Below are 18,914 nucleotides of genomic sequence, written 5' to 3'. Positions count from 1 at the left end.
CTCCCTCAGCCGTCTGTTGGGTTTGTTAGACCAAGGTGAGTGAACTCGCTGTGTCATCAAACCCTTTTATAGTTTGTAGTTCTTTAAAGTTGTTTCCATTGTATTTTAAATGTAGCCTCTACTCAGCTACATTTCAGATGCAAAATCACACTTTTTTTCACTACATATCTAAAGTTCAGTAAGTTTGCAGATTAACATGTCAATAAATACATACAGTACGACCTCATTAACTTCTAAACAGAAATAACTATATTTGCTATCTTTTTAATAGGAGTTTTGTTTTGCTGGTATAGTCTGGACCCATTTCGCATCCCGATGGGAGTGATCGCTTTTCTAGGATGCCTGCCATTAATATGACATAAGCGGTTTCTGAAATTACACGAAATGACACAATAAGTAACCATGTCACACATAGCTGGATGGTGTAGTGGCATCTTTGGAACAACAGGTCGAGGTTTGAATCCAGCAAGTCTACCTCACAACATGAGCTACAGTGTGTAACATAATCTGTGGCGGCTCACACATCAACTAACCTTAACAACGTCTGTGTCAGGTATGTGACAATATAGTGAGATATAGAGGACAATATGGACATAATGATCCACGTGTTACGATTACCACAAGGATCACTGTTGCCTTCACCCTCTACAATTTTTCTAGTTGAACATCCTTTAGCATGCAGGGTCAGAGGTCACATTATTCTCTGAGAGCTGACAGCATAGCTTGACATGGCAGAAAAACACACAGAACAGCATAAATAATAAAAAACCACGCTGGCCTGGTTATTTGGTCCTAAATAAAAAGCGGCATATATACAAAACTGTACTCTTTGGGTACCTGATTAAAAATGTTCACTCACAAAGTGTGCATTGTGGTTCATTCATAATAATGTAATGCATGAATAAGAAAGAGGTTCAAAGTTTTTCTTCCTTCTGTCTTGACTGAGGAGATTTGGCTGCACAGTGGTCATATTGTTGCTGCAGTGACATCAAATTAACAATTCATCATTCATCTACAGCTGTAGTGTTCAGGGTAAGCAGCCCAGTCTTCCCCTCTGGCATGATTTGGCAATGGCACCAGGAGCTGTTTGATCCTGTAGAAGAGAAGGAATGCAATACACTGGTAATACATAAATAAACATAAATGAACTGATAGTTCCTTTATAGCAGCTTAAAGGGCCATTACACTGATTTTATAAGAAGAAGAGACATCATCAGTTTATTTTAACTCAGGCCTACACAGTAAGCTGCAGTGCACAAATTCAACAGATCCACACTTCATACAGTCACACACTGACTGTATGAAGTTTAGTGTTCCTACAACCAGGTTAGCACGGTGATGCGTTCAAATGTGATCAACAGGTCTCACATGAAAGCAGGAGGGCGCTCGGCTGCCGCAACGGTCTGCGCCTCTTTCCAGCTGCGTCAAGCTGACCAAAGAAGTCCGCAATAACAGCAGATCCAGGCTGTGCTGGTTTCAAAATAAAATCCCACACGACTTCGCTGCCAAATTAAAGCGTTTGATGGGGGGATTATTTATTAACTACTGGGACATACAATTCGAAATAAATGCCGTATGCTCCCACAAGAGCTCAAACAGTGATATCTCCTCTTTAGTGTGTTTATGCCGCTGTGTTTAATAGAAGTGGGAGAATCGATCCAAATATTGATAGTATTGGTATCAGCGCTGGTAATGGCATCGGATTGATACTAGCGTAGTAGGATCGATACTTTGTCTCTATCCTCTAACTTCGGTATGTGGCCCACTGGATTATGTTGAACACATTTTATTTTTGGAAATAAAATAAAATAAAAAACTTAAACACGCACTGTGAAAAATGTCTGAGCCTTTTTGTGTTGACTGTCACCTCTATTTTATTTATAGCCCGGAGCAGAAAGGTTAAGTGTTTTAGAGACAAACATACCAGGTTTTCAAAATACACAATAAGCTGAACGGTGTATTGCGTTAACTATTTATTTACTTGGTGTCAGATCTGTACCACAAATAGCAGTAAAGCACAGCATTAGTGTTTAATGCAGTACTGTCTGTCCTGTGTGACTGGTCTGTTATGTGTACTATTCATTCTCCCTGTGTACTCAGACTACTGACTTCCTGTTCTGTGGTAAGTTGGTTAAATATAAATAAACGCTTGTTTTAATGGTTTAAAAACGATTCTGTGCGTATGCTCCAGTTTCTATACAAATATCACCGTGAGTGTGCCAGCTATAGAAAGTCTCCACACGGTTATTTTAACCTAAAGTTTTGTAAGAACCAAATTTCTTTTGCATTCCGTGCACTGTGCGTGTTATCGCCGATGCGTACTTTATTTTGAAGGTCAGAGCAGGAAGTCCCATTTTTATATTCTCTGTATTCCTTCAGCGCTTGTGTTCCCTACCCAGCAGCAACAGTAACCGGCTCCCAGCTTCCCGCAGAGCCGAGCCGGAGCGCATCGCTTCGGGGAGAAGATGGCCTCTGTTTGCTCCAGGCAGCAGAGCTGGGTGTTTCAGTGAATCCTGGCGGGTGTTGGGTTTCCTCACAGGGCTTTCCTCCCCTGACGATGAGAAGGATCCCCGCAGCAGCGCTCTCCCTCACACTACTCCAGGACAGCCCGCACTGTCTGCGTGATGCAGCCCGGAGTCCGAGAGTTAACGTCCTGCTACCAGGAGGTGATGGTCTGCCCCTCTCTCCACTGTCCACCTGCTTCTCTATCGTTTTTCCAGACGTTACCATGTTAGCATTTTATTCACCCACCTTCCCCACATCAGACTGCGCCTTTACACGGATTATTTTTTTAAACTTATTATTATTTTTACAGGACTTCCAACGTTGGACTCTTTGCATTTATCCACTGGTGCTGCAATGATCCGAGGGCTGTAAAGTAAGACAAACGGTAGCAGAAGTCATCTCATTTGTCGCTGGCATGATGGCCAATCTCAGTGAGCTACAAGTGAGTTTCCAACTTTTCCCTGCTTGCTGTGTGAAAGCTGCTGTGTGCATGCACATATGTGTTTTTAGCTGACTCCCATCACTACAAGCTCGCTGTATGTGTGGCGTCTGTGATAGCAAACATTACCTTAATGTTTTTGATGCCTGATGATGAATTTGCTGGGGTACATCCACAGAGTTGAGATTTATAAAAGGCACATTTCCCAAAAAAAAAAGTGTACCAGGTAATGCCCACTCATTGCCCAAAATGCTAGAGGCTACAGTTTGCATTATACACAGTTCGAGACAGCTTAATTACATTTAGTGAGAGATGTGCCAGAGTTAATTAAAAGACTTTATCTCAGCTCAGATGCTGATAGCATCCAGGAGTCGTGTGAGTGGAAAAGCTGAACCAGAGTCAAAGATGGAAATAGTTGCTGTTCATCCACTGAATCGTTTTACTTTTGATCCTTGTTTAAAGCTATGCTGCCTGGCATGGCCTTTTAAAGACCTTCTATTTGGACTATTAGAAAATCAGCACCAAGTCTAGTAAACAATCCACATCTGCAAACAGCTTATTTGCATTTAGTCATATTATTTTCAGGGGGGGAAGTGCTGCTCTTTCTACTTCCACTCCAGTTTTACTACACTTCTGATTTGCCAAATTAAGCGGCAGGACTTCCCTCTGTGGGACACAGCAGTTGCCCTCGGGTGGAGTCAGGGGTGGGTCATGGAGGGTGCTGTCGTGTCAGAGCCGCAGGTCTAGCTCGGAGTGGTTGGCTCACAGCTACCCTAGTATCAGTTCAGCACAGGACACCGTGGAGAAGGATGTTAAAAATTAAAGGACGCTTCAGCTCAGCTCTTTCCAGGAGCAGGTTAAGCAGCAGCACTCTGCGGTTAAGAACCCCAGTCACAAAGTTAAACTACTGCAGAGAGCATGTGCAGATTTCTTTGTGAGTATGAAATACTTTTACTTGATGTGGACAGCTGAAATGGCTATAAGAAAGGCTTGTGATTGATGTGTGACAGCGTGCAATTAGAACCACAAAGCACTCACATTTCCTGTTTCTGTACACAAGCATTAACCTGCACGTGTTTGATTTGACACCCGTCTTTCCTGTGGCCTTCAGCTGCAAGTGCAAATATGTTTTGTTTTTGTTATGTTTTTTGGGTTTTATTATAAGGCACCAGCAAGTGTTTCTCTCAGAAATCCACTTAGTCAGATCGCAGTAATTATACAGCACTGCTGAATCATTTGTTGTGAGCGAGAGCTCAAGTATTCCTTGACATTTAATGGCTTTTTTCAAGGACAAGGTTCCTTTGATGTTTACTGGAAAGCACACTGCCTATCTCTGGATCATCAGAAGCAGACAATATGGGTCAAAGACGTTTCAGTTTGCCTTCAGTCATGTGTGCTTTCAGAAGAAGTACCTTACTCAAACTGCCACCAGCATAAAATGAAAATTGCGATTAGAGAAGTAGTTTGCCTTTATAAACTAATTATAACTTTAATAATATATTATTTATAGCGGTATTAACGCTGGAAGACAGTGGTTTGGTGGTAAAACAGTATAATTTTACTCTGGCGAGTTTGCCAAGTTTTAGCTATACTGCATTTCCACCTTATTTTTCAAACCCAGTATTACTATATCGTGACTGCAATGCTTGGAAAAACAACCTGTGTTGGAGTAACAGTAGTAGTGCAGTTTCCTCTGACGTAGGCACAAATGACTTCCTCTTAGATTAAAAAACTAAGGGTCATTAGGAGAAAGACACTATTTCCACCTAATATAACGTAATGCTGATGTGGACTGTAACTGACGATGATCAAAGGAATCATTAATCATTTATGACTTTTACTCAGATATCGACATAGGTATATAGAGGCATATTTTTAGTAGCAAACACTCCATTGTTTCTGTGGCATGATGAAGTGTTCATCATTTATCAGTGATTTGATCATTATAATCACCTAACTGTTTTAGTATAGCAGAAAACTGTCGTGCTTGTTAAAGAAGCAATGACTAAATGCAGAAAACAACAGTTCACACACAGGTGTGTGCTACTCCCTTCACAGAATAGACCAAACTGAGTAACCAGAAGAGAAAGTTAAGAGTGAGATGCTGGTGCACTTCTGAAAAGATGACAATATCTGAGTGTTCACTTAGAGTAATCGGATGCTTCACAGGTACTCAAATGGCAGACTTACATGTGCCTGTAAGCCAAATTGTGCTGTTCTGTGGAGGGAGTAGTATGCACTTGTGTAACCCGGAACCAGTGGTTCTCTAAGGAAGTTTTGGGGTGGCTGTAGCTCAGGTGGTAGAGCAGGTCACCTACTGATCGGAAGGTTGGTGGTTTGATTCCTGGCTTCCTCTAGTCTGCATGCCAAATATCCTTGGGCAAGATACTAACCCCAAATTGCTCTCCGATGCATCCATCGGAGTATGAATGTGTGTGAATGTTAGCTAAAAAAAGCACTTAGACAAATGTGCTTGTGTGAATGGGTGAATGCACAAGTTGTATAAAGCGCTTTGAGTGCTCAGAAGAGTAAAAAAGCGCTATATAAGAACCAGTCCATTTAAGAAAGTTCACTTTTAGGTTTTAATCAAACCCCAAAAGGCCAGACACTTTACTTTCCATATATTGTTGTGTCTTGCACATCAGGTTCAGCTACCCTAAAATAGAATAGAATAGCTCTTTATCGTCACTGTTAGAAGAACAATGAAATACAGTTTGGCATCTCTCTGTAAATCTACAAAATAACACAGGTATTTACATTTACACAAGAAAGATATGTACAAGTTATACATGCACATGCGTACGGATACACCCACACATACATACACAAACATACATACATATACAGTGGGGCAAAAAAGTAGTTAGTCAGCCACCGATTGTGCAAGTTCCCCCACCTAAAAAACAGAGGTCAGTAATTTGCACCAGAGGTACACTTCAACTGTGAGAGACAGAATGTGAAAAAAAAAATCCATGACTCCACATGGTAGGATTTGTAAAGAATTTATTCGTAAATCAGGGTGGAAAATAAGTATTTGGTCAATAACAAAAATACAACTCAATACTTTGTAACATAACCTTTGTTGGCAATAACAGAGGTCAAACGTTTACTATAGGTCTTTACCAGGTTTGCACACGCAGTAGCTGGTATTTTGGCCCATTCCTCCATGCAGATCTTCTCCAGAGCAGTGATGTTTTGGGGCTGTCGCCGAGCAACACGGACTTTCAACTCCCGCCACAGATTTTCTATGGGGTTGAGGTCTGGAGACTGGCTAGGCCACTCCAGGGCTTTCAAATGCTTCTTACGGAGCCACTCCTTTGTTGCCCGGGCGGTGTGTTTTGGATCATTGTCATGTTGGAAGACCCAGCCTCGTTTCATCTTCAAAGTTCTCACTGATGGAAGGAGGTTTTGGCTCAAAATCTCACGATACATGGCCCCATTCATTCTGTCCTTAACACGGATCAGTCGTCCTGTCCCCTTGGCAGAAAAACAGCCCCATAGCATGATGTTTCCACCCCCATGCTTCACAGTAGGTATGGTGTTCTTGGGATGCAACTCAGTATTCTTCTTCCTCCAAACACGACGAGTTGAGTTTATACCAAAAAGTTCTACTTTGGTTTCATCTGACCACATGACATTCTCCCAATCCTCTGCTGTATCATCCATGTGCTCTCTGGCAAACTTCAGACGGGCCTGGACATGCACTGGCTTCAGCAGCGGAACACGTCTGGCACTGCGGGATTTGATTCCCTGCCGTTGTAGTGTGTTACTGATGGTGACCTTTGTTACTTTGGTCCCAGCTCTCTGCAGGTCATTCACCAGGTCCCCCCGTGTGGTTCTGGGATCTTTGCTCACCGTTCTCATGATCATTTTGACCCCACGGGATGAGATCTTGCGTGGAGCCCCAGATCGAGGGAGATTATCAGTGGTCTTGTATGTCTTCCATTTTCTGATGATCGCTCCCACAGTTGATTTTTTCACACCAAGCTGCTTGCCTATTGTAGATTCACTCTTCCCAGTCTGGTGCAGGTCTACAATACTTTTCCTGGTGTCCTTCGAAAGCTCTTTGGTCTTGGCCATGGCGGAGTTTGGAGTCTGACTGTTTGAGGCTGTGGACAGGTGTCTTTTATACAGATGATGAGTTCAAACAGGTGCCATTCATACAGGTAATGAGTGGGGGACAGAAAAGCTTCTTACAGAAGACGTTACAGGTCTGTGAGAGCCAGAGATTTTCCTTGTTTGAGGTGACCGAATACTTATTTTCCACCCTAATTTACGAATAAATTCTTTACAAATCCTACCATGTGAATTCATGGATTTTTTTTTCACATTCTGTCTCTCACAGTTGAAGTGTACCTCTGGTGCAAATTACTGACCTCTGTCATCATTTCAAGTGGGGGAACTTGCACAATCGGTGGCTGACTAAATACTTTTTTGCCCCACTGTATGTATGTATATATATATATATATATATATATATATATATATATATATATATATATATATATATATATATATAAACATACATGCCATCTGAGGAGCATAGGTGCAGTGTGATCAGTGATATTGCACATTAATAACATAATTGATAAAGACATAATGATAACATAATGATAAATGAGCCTTAAAATATAATAAGGCTGCATCAGTGTGTCGCTGGAACAAAGGAATGATGGTTACTGAACTCAATTATTATCTAAATTAACACAAATATTCATGATCACTGATTTCATCAATATACTACTGTCACAGTAATGACCACTGCCCTTTTACATTACATAAAAATAACTGTGCTTTTAAAAAAATGTAAGTAGCATGAGCAGTAAGTTTTCCCTTTGTTTCCTAAACTTCACACAGAGATGATAACTGACTGGTGACCGGTGCGTTGATGACACATTCAAGCTTATAAAGCCCGCTGACTGAATCCATTATTCCTCCTTCGTAGCCTGGGCTGCAATTGAGCTGTTTTTGCCCACTATGATGAATTCATTCTCCCTGCGTAACAATGACAAACGGCTCAGTCATTATCCCGGCAGGCCAGCAGCAGCAGCGGCACACAGCCAGTAAGCAATGGCTGATTGAGATCAAGGGGCCATGTTGGTAATGATGATAGGACCTGTCAGATTGGACCAAGACACATCGATGTGGTGATTGCGCTCGTTTGATCGCAGTCCCCTCCTTTTAGTTCTCCTCAGAATGTTATTAAGGCAGCACTGATGGAAGAATTTGGTCTCACTCTAAAGAAAACAATTAAAATGACTGTTTCTCTCTGAATGAGATCGCGAGATCATGAGAATATAGCTTAACTATTAGCGCGTCTCTGCCATCTCTATCCTGCATTTATCGATTTGCAGCCTCTTTATCTGCTGACCCACAGTCTCTCATCAGATGGCTGTAAGAAGTGTAAATCCAGCTTTCTGCACTGAGCTGATAACATAGCTTGGGAGCTGCTATATACACTCTGTGGCCTCTCCCTCATGAATTCTTTATTTCTGTTGGTTTCCTGCAGTTATTATCTGTACGAGGCAAGTTAGAAGAGTTGCCGCTGCTCCTTCTCTCAGTGTTGTAGGAACGAGGGCTACAAATTACTTTTTTATCGATCATCCAAGAGAGGGGAAGCGGCTCGGTCTTTAATGGCATTTGACGACTTTGAGAATACTCACGTGCAGAAGCGCTGCTAGATGAGGTTGGCTAATGGCAGCACATGTGTCGTAGTACTCGGTGATGTCTTGCATCACGCTCAAAATTATGTGTCCAGCTGCCACTGCGATGGATAATAGGATTATGAGACTGTGGACTTCAACTCTGTCTCTGACCTCCTTGGAGGGTAGCATTAGAGCCCTCAGTCACCCATGCAGGCTCACAAACACATATACAACCACCTCCCCCCCAGCATCCAGCCCCTCCTGCCTCAATCCAGGATTACACTGTGTATGCAGAAATCTGTCTGTCTCACAGGCATGCCAGTCGGCAAGCTTCCTGCTGCATTACAGCTTCTGAAGTATTGATGGACAAATCTTAATGGAATTCATAAATAAAGCCAATAGATGTGTCTAGCAGTAGCACTGCTCATTAGGGTGCAGCTACGAAGTCCCAATTAGTGCCAGAGAGCAATACTAACACCTTAAATGCCAGAGTAGGGAAAAAAATCTGATAAATGTCAGCTAGAATTCATGACTCCCCGTCTTCCAGTCTAATGGCTGCACCTCCCAACAGTTCACCAGTCATGTTTAAATTCAGCCGACCAGTCTGCAAACCAGCTGATGCTGCAGTCACCCGGCAGACATTCAGAGGATTAGTTATCTATGACACCAAGCAAAACTATAACTACAGCAGAAAGACTGGAGAAAACCATCAGCATAGACTGTTGCTTTTTTTCTAAGCTGGTTTGGTGAGTGTTTCAGAGCCTTAAGGGATTGTGGTATTACACGATTGTGCCGCTAAGAAGGACAAGCTGGAGAAATGATGTTAGTGCAGCGTATTGTAAGTTCCTTCTGGAAGTGGTAATTCTGCCAGTATTACCCAAGAACAGGAAGGTCACAAAGGAAGGGAGCCATCAACGCCGACTGGTTGCTAAAGTAGTTTTGTGATGCCAGAGGGCACTGAGGCTGAGGTGAGCTTGTGAAACAGCTTGGACTGTGTTTTTTTTTTTTTTTTTACCTCAGCTTGGCACTGCCAGACCATTCACTGAGGTAAAAAGGCGAAGCCACAAGATAGATAACTCCATATTTTATCATAAAAACAAAAACAAAGAATAAATAAGAAAAAACATTTTCAGTGCAGTTTGTTAAGAAGCTGGAATAGTCTTCATCAGTAAATATGAGTTTTTCCACGTGTCATAATGTGTACTAGATGTTCAAATGTCATCTGAATGAGTCTTTTCATGGATTTGTGGCAACATTATTTCCTTAAACTGTGTCCGAAGTGATGAAGCTTGAGCTTAAGATATGATAAAGTAGTAAACCATTTGTTGTCCTCAGACAGCAAAATCAGATGTATAGTACTTTTTTAACCTAATTATTGTACTGCAGGAGAGGAAATACAACACTGAAGAAGGAAATTACGTAGGTAAAAATTATTTTTACTTTTGACCATATGTGGTCTGGCCCTTTCTCTGTGTATGGTTTTGTCACTGATGCCGGCTGCTGCACATTCGTTCACATTTAGAACAAGTTTATACTCGGGGGGGCAACACGGCCAGCAAACACCACATCCACCACAAATATTAGATGAAGAAGCGCTGTTAACAAACACATGCTTGACGTCTCTGTAGCTGAGGTGAAGTCTAGACACACCCCTAGCTACACTTTAAACGTGCATTTTTTTAAAGTTAGGGACAATAATATTGGAGACCATAAAGACTGAGTTGTTTTGTAGTCCTCCTCCAACCTCAACAGTCAGATGACCCCCAGTGAGCAAGCGCTTATACTGGGAAGAGAAAAACCCCAGGGATGGGCAGCCATCTATGTATAAGCACCACTTTGCCTTCATTTTTCAAACTACTTGAAAGATATTTTCATTTTTTTGTAGCCAAAGAAATGTATCAGTTTTATGTACGAAATATCTAATCCTGGTCACTTCCACTGGACTTCCACATAAAGTTAAAACTGGTCATTTTTATTGGCCAGTCCTCTCTCTTGTACTTGATATTGATCCTGTGGCTTTATTAATAATGTTGTTAGTACAATGCAATTTTAAACTAGAGCCATTTGCTAACAGTACAAAGATCAAATCAGCTAGGGGTCTGGAGTTAAAGCTCATTTTCAACATCAGATTGACTGATTAAGATCTGATTGTTTGGGGGATTAATCAATAAAAGAAAACAGACTTGGGGCATCAGCAAGCTTTTAAAAGTGTAAGTTTTATTTCAGAACACTCAGACTTATTTCACTTAAATCATGACAGCACATGGCAGCTGGACGCCGAGACCTTTGTGTTGCAAAATGACGTACATGGTAGAAACGATGAAGTTGCCACATGCTAAAGTAAAGAGAAAGAGGAACCTGTACTGTGTGACCTGATTGTGGTTACACTTGAGGCAATAAGATGAGCTGCCACGCTACCGTGCAGAGGTCATGTGATAGCCGGTGTGTAGCGCTGCAGGGGTGGTGTTGGATTTAAGATGCTCGCCACGCTGAGGCTTCGTGGGAACAGCAGCGTGGTCGGCCATGATGTCGCTTGCAACAGCGAGCTGTCTGTTCTGTCCACCCAGAGGCCGTAAAAGTCTGAGAGAAGTGGAACAAAAAATTCTGTTATTACCTTCTTGAGAGGGAGCGACAAAGGTAGTAGCTGGTTAGCCCGACAACAAGCCCACCCTTCAGAATGTAACCCAAACTGCAGCTATTGTTAGTAAAGTCTCTGAGGTTGAATTGCTGGAACAGTGGGATACAGAGGAACAAAAAGCACCCAGGTGCCATTGTTAGTTTGGGCTTTCCCCCCCCGCCAAGATATCAACAATTCACGGGATATGATGAAAGCTGTAACTGGAGAAGCATAAATAGTCTTTAATGAAGAGGGAAAGCCAACAGAAGACAGAAAAGAGAAAGCTTGACTCATAGTTCTGGTACTGAACTAGCTGACAGGCTGCACCAGCTTTGATATGGATACGTATTGTGATATGCTACGGGCAGTCTCGGACTTTTATGATCCCTGGCTTGACCCTTTTCTTCCGATAAGCTCCGACCAGCAGTACTACATTGTATAAAAGAATTGCTGTCACATGGCTCTAACTTTTATATTTTTCTTCTTATCAACACACATGCTGAAATTCCAGAACCAATAATAAACTGATCCTACAAGAAGTGTTATCAGTGTATCCAAAACCTGTGTCCCCACAGACCCTCACTTTTCCAAGATGCACTTCTTGATTTGCTGATAGACTGCAAACAGGCGGTTATGTGGTGATTAGTAATGATAGAAAGTCAGTCATATTCAGCAACTTCAAGCTGCTGAAATGGACTGGTACTTTAGAGCAGTTTTCTACTCTAGCTGAGCACTTATACCCAAAGTCTTTTTCACCCATTCATACACACATTGGTACATTGCTTTCATTCTAAGGTTCATGCACAAACTCACTCCAGTGGAGCTGCATGCATCAGGGGGACTTGGTATTCAAAGTCGTAATCAAGGACACTTCGACATGTAGATTGGAGGAGCTAGGGATCATACCACGACCTTTCAATAAGTAGACCCGGCTTAACCTCTTGAGCCACAGCTGTAGCGTGCCGGTGTTGTGAAGTCGGTCTCGAATACATTTTTTTCTCATCTTCACAGTGAGTGATTGAAGTAAATACTAATGAGAGCACAGGATCCTTTTGACTGACGTATAAACCGCCCATAAGATGGGTTTACTAAACAGTAGGACTTTTTGAGCTTTTGGTAGAATGATTTAGCATTATTGTTTGCATCATTAGCATGGCATTTTTTTTTTAGCTCTAGTGGTTGCTGGTCAGACGTGCTATTTTAGAAATATGAACAGTGTTTTATTTTGAGTCATATCCACACATGCTTATCTGCTGCTGGTGCATGAATCCACATCTGAAAATAGTCCCTAGATAATGCTTTGTTAGCTATTTTTTGAGCCTTTTTAAAAGTGAGGTTCATGCAGTGCTCCTAAGCATATTGAATAAGTAAGTACTAAGTATTCCCTTGCAGGATTGCACCGTTGCATAACCCCAGATGAGCAGCAGAAAAATCAAAGTGCCACATCATGTGCAGACTACTCTCTGCAGACTACTTTGACCTGATGAATGGAGTCTTGTTTTCATTAGCCATTATAGTGCAACCAAGATCATACAAATCTGCAAACATTTCTGCATGTTTGTTTTTTCCTCCCGCTCTAAGCACTTCGCTGTCATAATCAACAGCATCAGTAAAGAGGGATAATCGTCTGCATTATAGAATGGACCTCTTATCCCCCTCAGCCCTTCTGCCATAATCATTTTTAATCTTCCTCGTCCATTACCATCATGCCGGTTCAGCCACTCCATTACACAGTGTGTCTCTTTCCGCTCCCTTTGTCCTCTGATAATCACTGTAGGTGACATGTTAGCATATTGAGTAAAGCATGTGTCACAAAGCCTGTTGTTGACCCGTTAGATTCAGGAGCAAGAGGCCGGAAGACGCTGCAGGATGACATCTTAATAACCTTAGATTTAAAACACATGATTTTCTGATGAAATCTCTCATGGACATCCGTGCATGATTTACACAACATCTGAGTTTGGATTTATACCAGGAAGTTGGGGGGGAGGTGGGGGGAGGAAGTACAGTACAGTAATGGGGCAAATCCTGCAGCAGTTGTACCTCATTCACGTTTTAGGCTGCGGGATTCCTGTGAGATTTCAGTTATGGAGCATCCACAAAGAAGCACTAAGTTGAATTTCTTAAAATCGAATCTGCAGGAAGTTACTTCCTGCTAAATGGGGCTGTACCATCTACCTGTGTGACTTTAATCTATAGACCGAATCAGCTTTTTATTTCCTCCTCTCCCTTCAGGCTTCTGTCTTTATGCACATTACCTCACTTCCTACAATACCTGATATCACATGCCTTTTCTCCTTTGTGACCTCCCCTGCGTTTTCTCCTATTTTGAGAGCTCTTAATATTCCATATATTTTCAGTCTTTTTGAGTGTAATGCACCATACGTTCCCATACCCAACTTGAAATCAGTTTTAAATATGGAGAAAGGCATGGAGTTAAAGCAGTTCTGACTGCAAAGTGCCTCATGGGTTCTCCTCTGAGTAACACCCTTATGCAGGCTGACTGTTGTAGGTCAACAACTTTGTTTTCTGCCTTTTTTATATGCAGGTGCATCTCAGTGGTGCATTCAGGGAAAAGTGGGTTATGTCTGTTGCATTTATTTCCACTGACCTTTTTTACCTCTCAGCCAGTCAGGGGCTGCTCTTTAAAAAACATACTGAATAGGCTAGCCTAAAAGCAAATAACTACAAATCTCCAAAAGCAAAGCGTTTGTTCGTGTACACCAGGGGTCAAGCTCAGCCAGCAAGCTGCATAATACCATCTCATGTAAGCTGATGGCTCAGCCGATACACTTCTGTGTGTATTATCAAGGTTTTGCAGACACGTGACCACTAAACACGTGACACTAACTTGTCTGCCATGTTGGACATGTGACGATCATAGTGGCAGCATAGGCTCAAGTGAAGCAGGCCAAAATCATACAGACGTAGAGACTGGTCTGCAACTACCTAGCAACCACTAGCTGTACCAGTTGGGGAAGGCACTATGAAAATGATTGCTATAGCCCCAGCAACAGAGGCATAATTTTCCTAGTGCCTTCCCCAACTGGTTGCCAGCAACAACAAGTTGCTTTACAACTAGTAGTTGCCAGGTGGTTGCAGACCACTCTCTAGGTGTGTGTCATACAGACCTAGAGACTGGTCTGCAACCCAACCGATAGTCAAAAACGTATTTTGCTGCGGTTGTAGTTTGAATGCAAGGGATGGTCTTGAAATACTGTCCGAGCTGTTTTAAAACTGCGAAAAGTGCAACACAAACCAGAAATGGAGACTGTTTGTCTTCAAAGGAAAAATTGTGCCTTTTAAACACGTTGGCTACAACGTCTCCATTTTCTATTCGCTTTGCACTTTCTTACGTTTTTCTGCCACACAGCTAATAGGTAGAGAGCAGACAAACATGAAAAACTACAAGAAAATGTGGAAATGTGCTAGCAACAAGATCAACCGTCAGGAACCACTGCAAGCCAGTTTGGAAATGCTTATTTCTGCCTAGCAATCAGTGGCTTTACCGTGTCAATGTGGTAGACAACTCTTGAGCAATGAATGTCACATATATGACCTCAAATCTCATGTACGGGTTGCTGCTTTAGCTGATTCAGCCTGCATACAGCTTTGCAAGCCACTTTACAACCCGCTTACATACGAGCTCCTCTGATTCATGTCCTTTCTTACTTAGTTAACGCCAAATCTGTCATCACTGGCCCTCTACTCTGTAAGGGGTGGTCTTGATGTATAACTTCCCACAAGTAGGGATGCACCAATCTGGGATTTCAATCAGTCTGATACAAATTTAAAAGACCGAATTGGTTAAACAGTGGGTGGAAACCACCTGTTCTATTCCCTCGGTTATTCTGTTTTCATCTCACCACATTATAGCAGCAGCTAGCAGGAGAACTAACAAAAGGTCAGCAGTTTGGAGGTCTTTTAAGCCGGCTATACCAAAAGATTTTCTGCAGTATGCAGCAGAAAAGCTTCAGTGACAATGACAATGCTTTCCTCTCTTTCTCACGCTCCTGCTGTTCAGTTTAGCACTTATTAGGAAGGTGTTATTGTGTTATTACCGTAACATAGCATGTCATCATCAGAAACACTCAAACTTAAGTGAGTGTGTTTTTGTGAGAGGAGGTTCCCTCAGTGCGTGTCTAGCATGACCATAAATAACAGCAGTATGCAGTAATGACTCACACTGAGCTGAAATAAGATTGATGCAAATAAATGCGGTAAATAGTGTATTTTTTTAAAAATGTGCCTTGCTCCTTTTGTCATTTATTATTTATCTGAGAAGTTCAATAAATTTCTGTTTTTGGATGTATTATTTCATGCATGTTAATGACATATAAATATACTACATAGAAGCAATGTTTAAGATGATGTTGCCTTGCACACAAAATTTAATATAAGGTTGGAGTAAAATGGACTTAAAAGAATGGTATTTTTGGAAATAGTCACAATCCTTCAACTGTGTCATTTTTATTTCTATCTTATCCTTAAGCTTCTGTTACATGCAAGACAGAGCCATATTAATTATGAGAACTGTGGAGCTTTTCCCATTCGGGGTTTTATGCTGTTTTATTCCTGAGGAGCCTGAACAGAGCGCCTGTTTGTTGCAGGAGAGTTCACAATGGACAAAGCTAGGAACACAAACACATTAGTGTTTACTGAAGTCTCTTGAGAAGATAGACTCTTTCACAACGATGCCGTGCATGTCGATCAGCTCCTCCCCGGCTGTGAAGCGGACATTGCTGCACATTCACAAACTCACGGCCATGCAGGCAGATGTGCACTCGGACACGAGACACTTTTTTTGTGACCTAAACCGGAGCACATTTTGTCTCCTGTCTGCTCAGACGTGGCGAATCTTCTCCCCTCATAAACGTGAATTCAGTACAGTACAGCACATATACGTACGGCAGTGTTACACTTTGTAAAAAGGAGATTTGGCTAGAGAATTTCCCTGGAATATAAGGGATTTTAGGGATTAACAGGCAGCACACAGACACAGTCCAAGGTACATTCTGTAAGCAGTTAACTCATTCATAGAGGGCAAGAGTTTAAATCCCAATACAGATTTTATAACAGCTGGGAATTTGGCTGAAATAATTTTGTGATTTGTTTGGTGTATGTTTTCCTGGTCTTAAAACGGAACTGCAGTGATTTAGTATTTCACTGCGATAAGGTTTGTGCATTTCCGAAAAACAGATTAAATGAAGAATATTTGATATTTAAAATTGAGCATGACTGTATGTTTCCCAATTTCCGCAGCCTTCTTGCATGGTAAAACTCCATGTGTTATACTCTACAAAGCCAGCTATTACTATGCATGCTCTCTGTTAAACGTAAAAGGAACTTTTTTTCATTTTCCTCCTAGAAGATGAAGAGATTGACACCTACTAAATGACCTAGGAGCTTATATAGCGTCTACACAATAGAGGCCAATTAGTTTTAGAGAATCATCATATTATTTACTGTTTAAACATAGGTTACATGTGGACCAACTTTTTTGAAACTGGGGCTGTATTGAGTCATAAATGCCAACAAAAATGCTCATATTGCTGTGTAAGTCAAACACAATTGCAGAGTTTAAAACTGATGGTGATGAAGAAAAAACCTAACCATCCATTCTCCAGACAGTTGATAACAAGCTAGTTAATACAGCTACAGCTGGTTCTAAGCTAACATTATGCCCCTCAATGGCTCGAGTATCCTGAAAATCAAACTTTCCCTCTGATAAAGAATTTGATTACATTCTCACATCATATGACAGGTTTATTCACTAAATGTCCATGTCCAACAATTTTCAAAGAAAGTTTCACTGACAGCAGCTAACAGAAGAATCTAATAGCAGCTAACAGAATCTAACAGCAGCTAACAGAATCTAACAGCAGCTAACAGAATCTAACAGTGGCTAACAGAGGCAAAGACAGCATTAATAGAAATGTTAATAGAAATGTTCAGGATATCCTCAACTCATCTCAATATCACTTTCATCGGTCAGAAGTGAGCTTCACTGACTCATCTACTTGTATGGACTAATTACTAAACTAATTACTAAAGCGCAATTATTGTTTTTGCATATGAAACCGGGGGAGTTGTACTTACATCTTATGCCATCAGCTTGTCCTAGGTCACGGTTTCCTTCCACATATAGCTTTGCAAAAATTGCATAAAAAACACTTGCAGCAACAAAAAAATAATATTCCAGAAACACGCTTTGCCGATCCGATCAGCTGTTCATAACACTCCCTATGTTGGAATAGAGGTCAGCGTGAACTATCACGTGTCCGCCATGACCTGCCCGAAACCGGAAGTGACGTCATTTTCGCAGAAATGTAGTTTTTTACCATCAAGGCCTTATAAGCCCATACTGGTGTTTTTTAAAAAATTATGTTTGACTTTATGACTTTCTGTGTCATTTCTGGGATGCTTAGAAGTCAAATTGCACTGCTGGAAATAGTTTATTTTGATGCACATGCTGTTTTCTTTGCAGATTTGCATTATAGGATTGTTTTTTGTTTTTTCTGCAGTATATAAAAATTGGTGTATTTCAAAAATAAAACTATGAAGATACTCAAAATAAATTTGCTGTGGTTGGAAACTATTTTGTGCAACTTTTTTGTATTTACAGTTTTAAGGGATAAGCCTCTTAAATTTCTCTAACTAGAAATATATGTTAAAAAAACAAAAACGATTTTCAATTTTTTTGTAGTTTATTGCACTTTTTTGCAATTTATGTAATTACTATGCACTTAATGCATACATATTATTAAAATTTGGGCTATCATGGTTGTATTGATGTATAGCAACCTGCTCCCAAAAATGGCACTACAGCATGTAAAAATATAATATAAGCTCTGGCGGACTTGGTTCTATGGTAGGTCTTAAAGGGTTAAATTGCGATGGGTAAGAAAACATAATTCAGTTGTCTGCAATCTGCAATGCATTGACAATTAATGATGCTATTTTGCACCCTGTTACTTTAATGTCTTAAAATGGCCAGGAATGTAATGTAGATGAATGCAGGATAAGTGTGTAAGTTGGGGGGGCTTGAGATTCCACATTATTTCTGGTTCTCTCGTATTTATTACCACTTTATCCCCGTGCAATGCAAGAAAACAAAATGCAAGACAAAAGCTAAAATAAGCGATTGATCTGTTTGCTGTAGCTTTTGGTGGACAGAATGGCATCAGTCACATCAAAGATCATACCTAACTCTACTGCTCGGTAGTGAAACTAGGCTCACATAGGAGTCGGCTCAGTCTCGCTGACTGTAACAGTGTCCTCAAGTTAACTTTGAAGCCCAAAAGCAGACTTCCCTCTGATCTGCTGTGCCAACATCATGCAGAGCAACACTTCCTCCTCTTAGTACCCTCAACATCCAACTGACATGGTCCTTTACAGTGCTGTTTTATTCATTACCAATCAGTTACAGTACATTAGGCCTGTGTGTTTGTGGATGTCAGTCTTGGAAATGAGAGTTAATGTATCTTTGTGGTCGAGCTTGTTCAGTGTTTTCTGTTGGTATCCATTGCCTTGTTTTATCTGCTGGGCAGAAGTGTGCAGAGATGGGCAGTAACGCGTTACTTGTAACGCGTTACTGTAATCTGATTACTTTTTTCAAGTAACGAGTAAAGTAAGGGATTACTATTGCAAAATCGGTAATTAGATTACCGTTACTTTCCCGTAGGAACGCTGCGTTACTGCGTTACTA

General features: G+C 41.2%; 1 protein-coding gene across 2 annotated transcripts in view; it reads left to right on the top strand.

Annotated features, from left to right (window-relative positions):
* The first annotated feature begins 2,198 nt into the window (after positions 1-2,198).
* pkn1b (protein kinase N1b) overlaps positions 2,199-18,914 on the top strand; it is a 43,651-nt gene continuing 26,935 nt past the window's right edge. The window contains exons 1-2 of one of the 2 annotated variants that reach the window (XM_026165779.2): positions 2,199-2,666; positions 2,816-2,947. In XM_026165779.2, the coding sequence (XP_026021564.1) occupies positions 2,921-2,947 (27 nt within the window). In that variant the 5' untranslated portion in view covers positions 2,199-2,666; positions 2,816-2,920. Of the gene's footprint in view, positions 2,731-2,815; positions 2,948-18,914 lie in introns of both variants that reach the window. The other variant, XM_026165780.2, reaches the window with a different exon arrangement.

The sequence above is a fragment of the Astatotilapia calliptera genome, chromosome 4 (genome assembly GCF_964374335.1).
Source record: "Astatotilapia calliptera chromosome 4, fAstCal68.1, whole genome shotgun sequence".
Lineage (NCBI taxonomy): Eukaryota > Metazoa > Chordata > Actinopteri > Cichliformes > Cichlidae > Astatotilapia > Astatotilapia calliptera.
The sequence above is the reverse complement of the archived record's forward strand: the minus strand, read 5'-3'. Positions and strand labels throughout refer to the sequence as shown.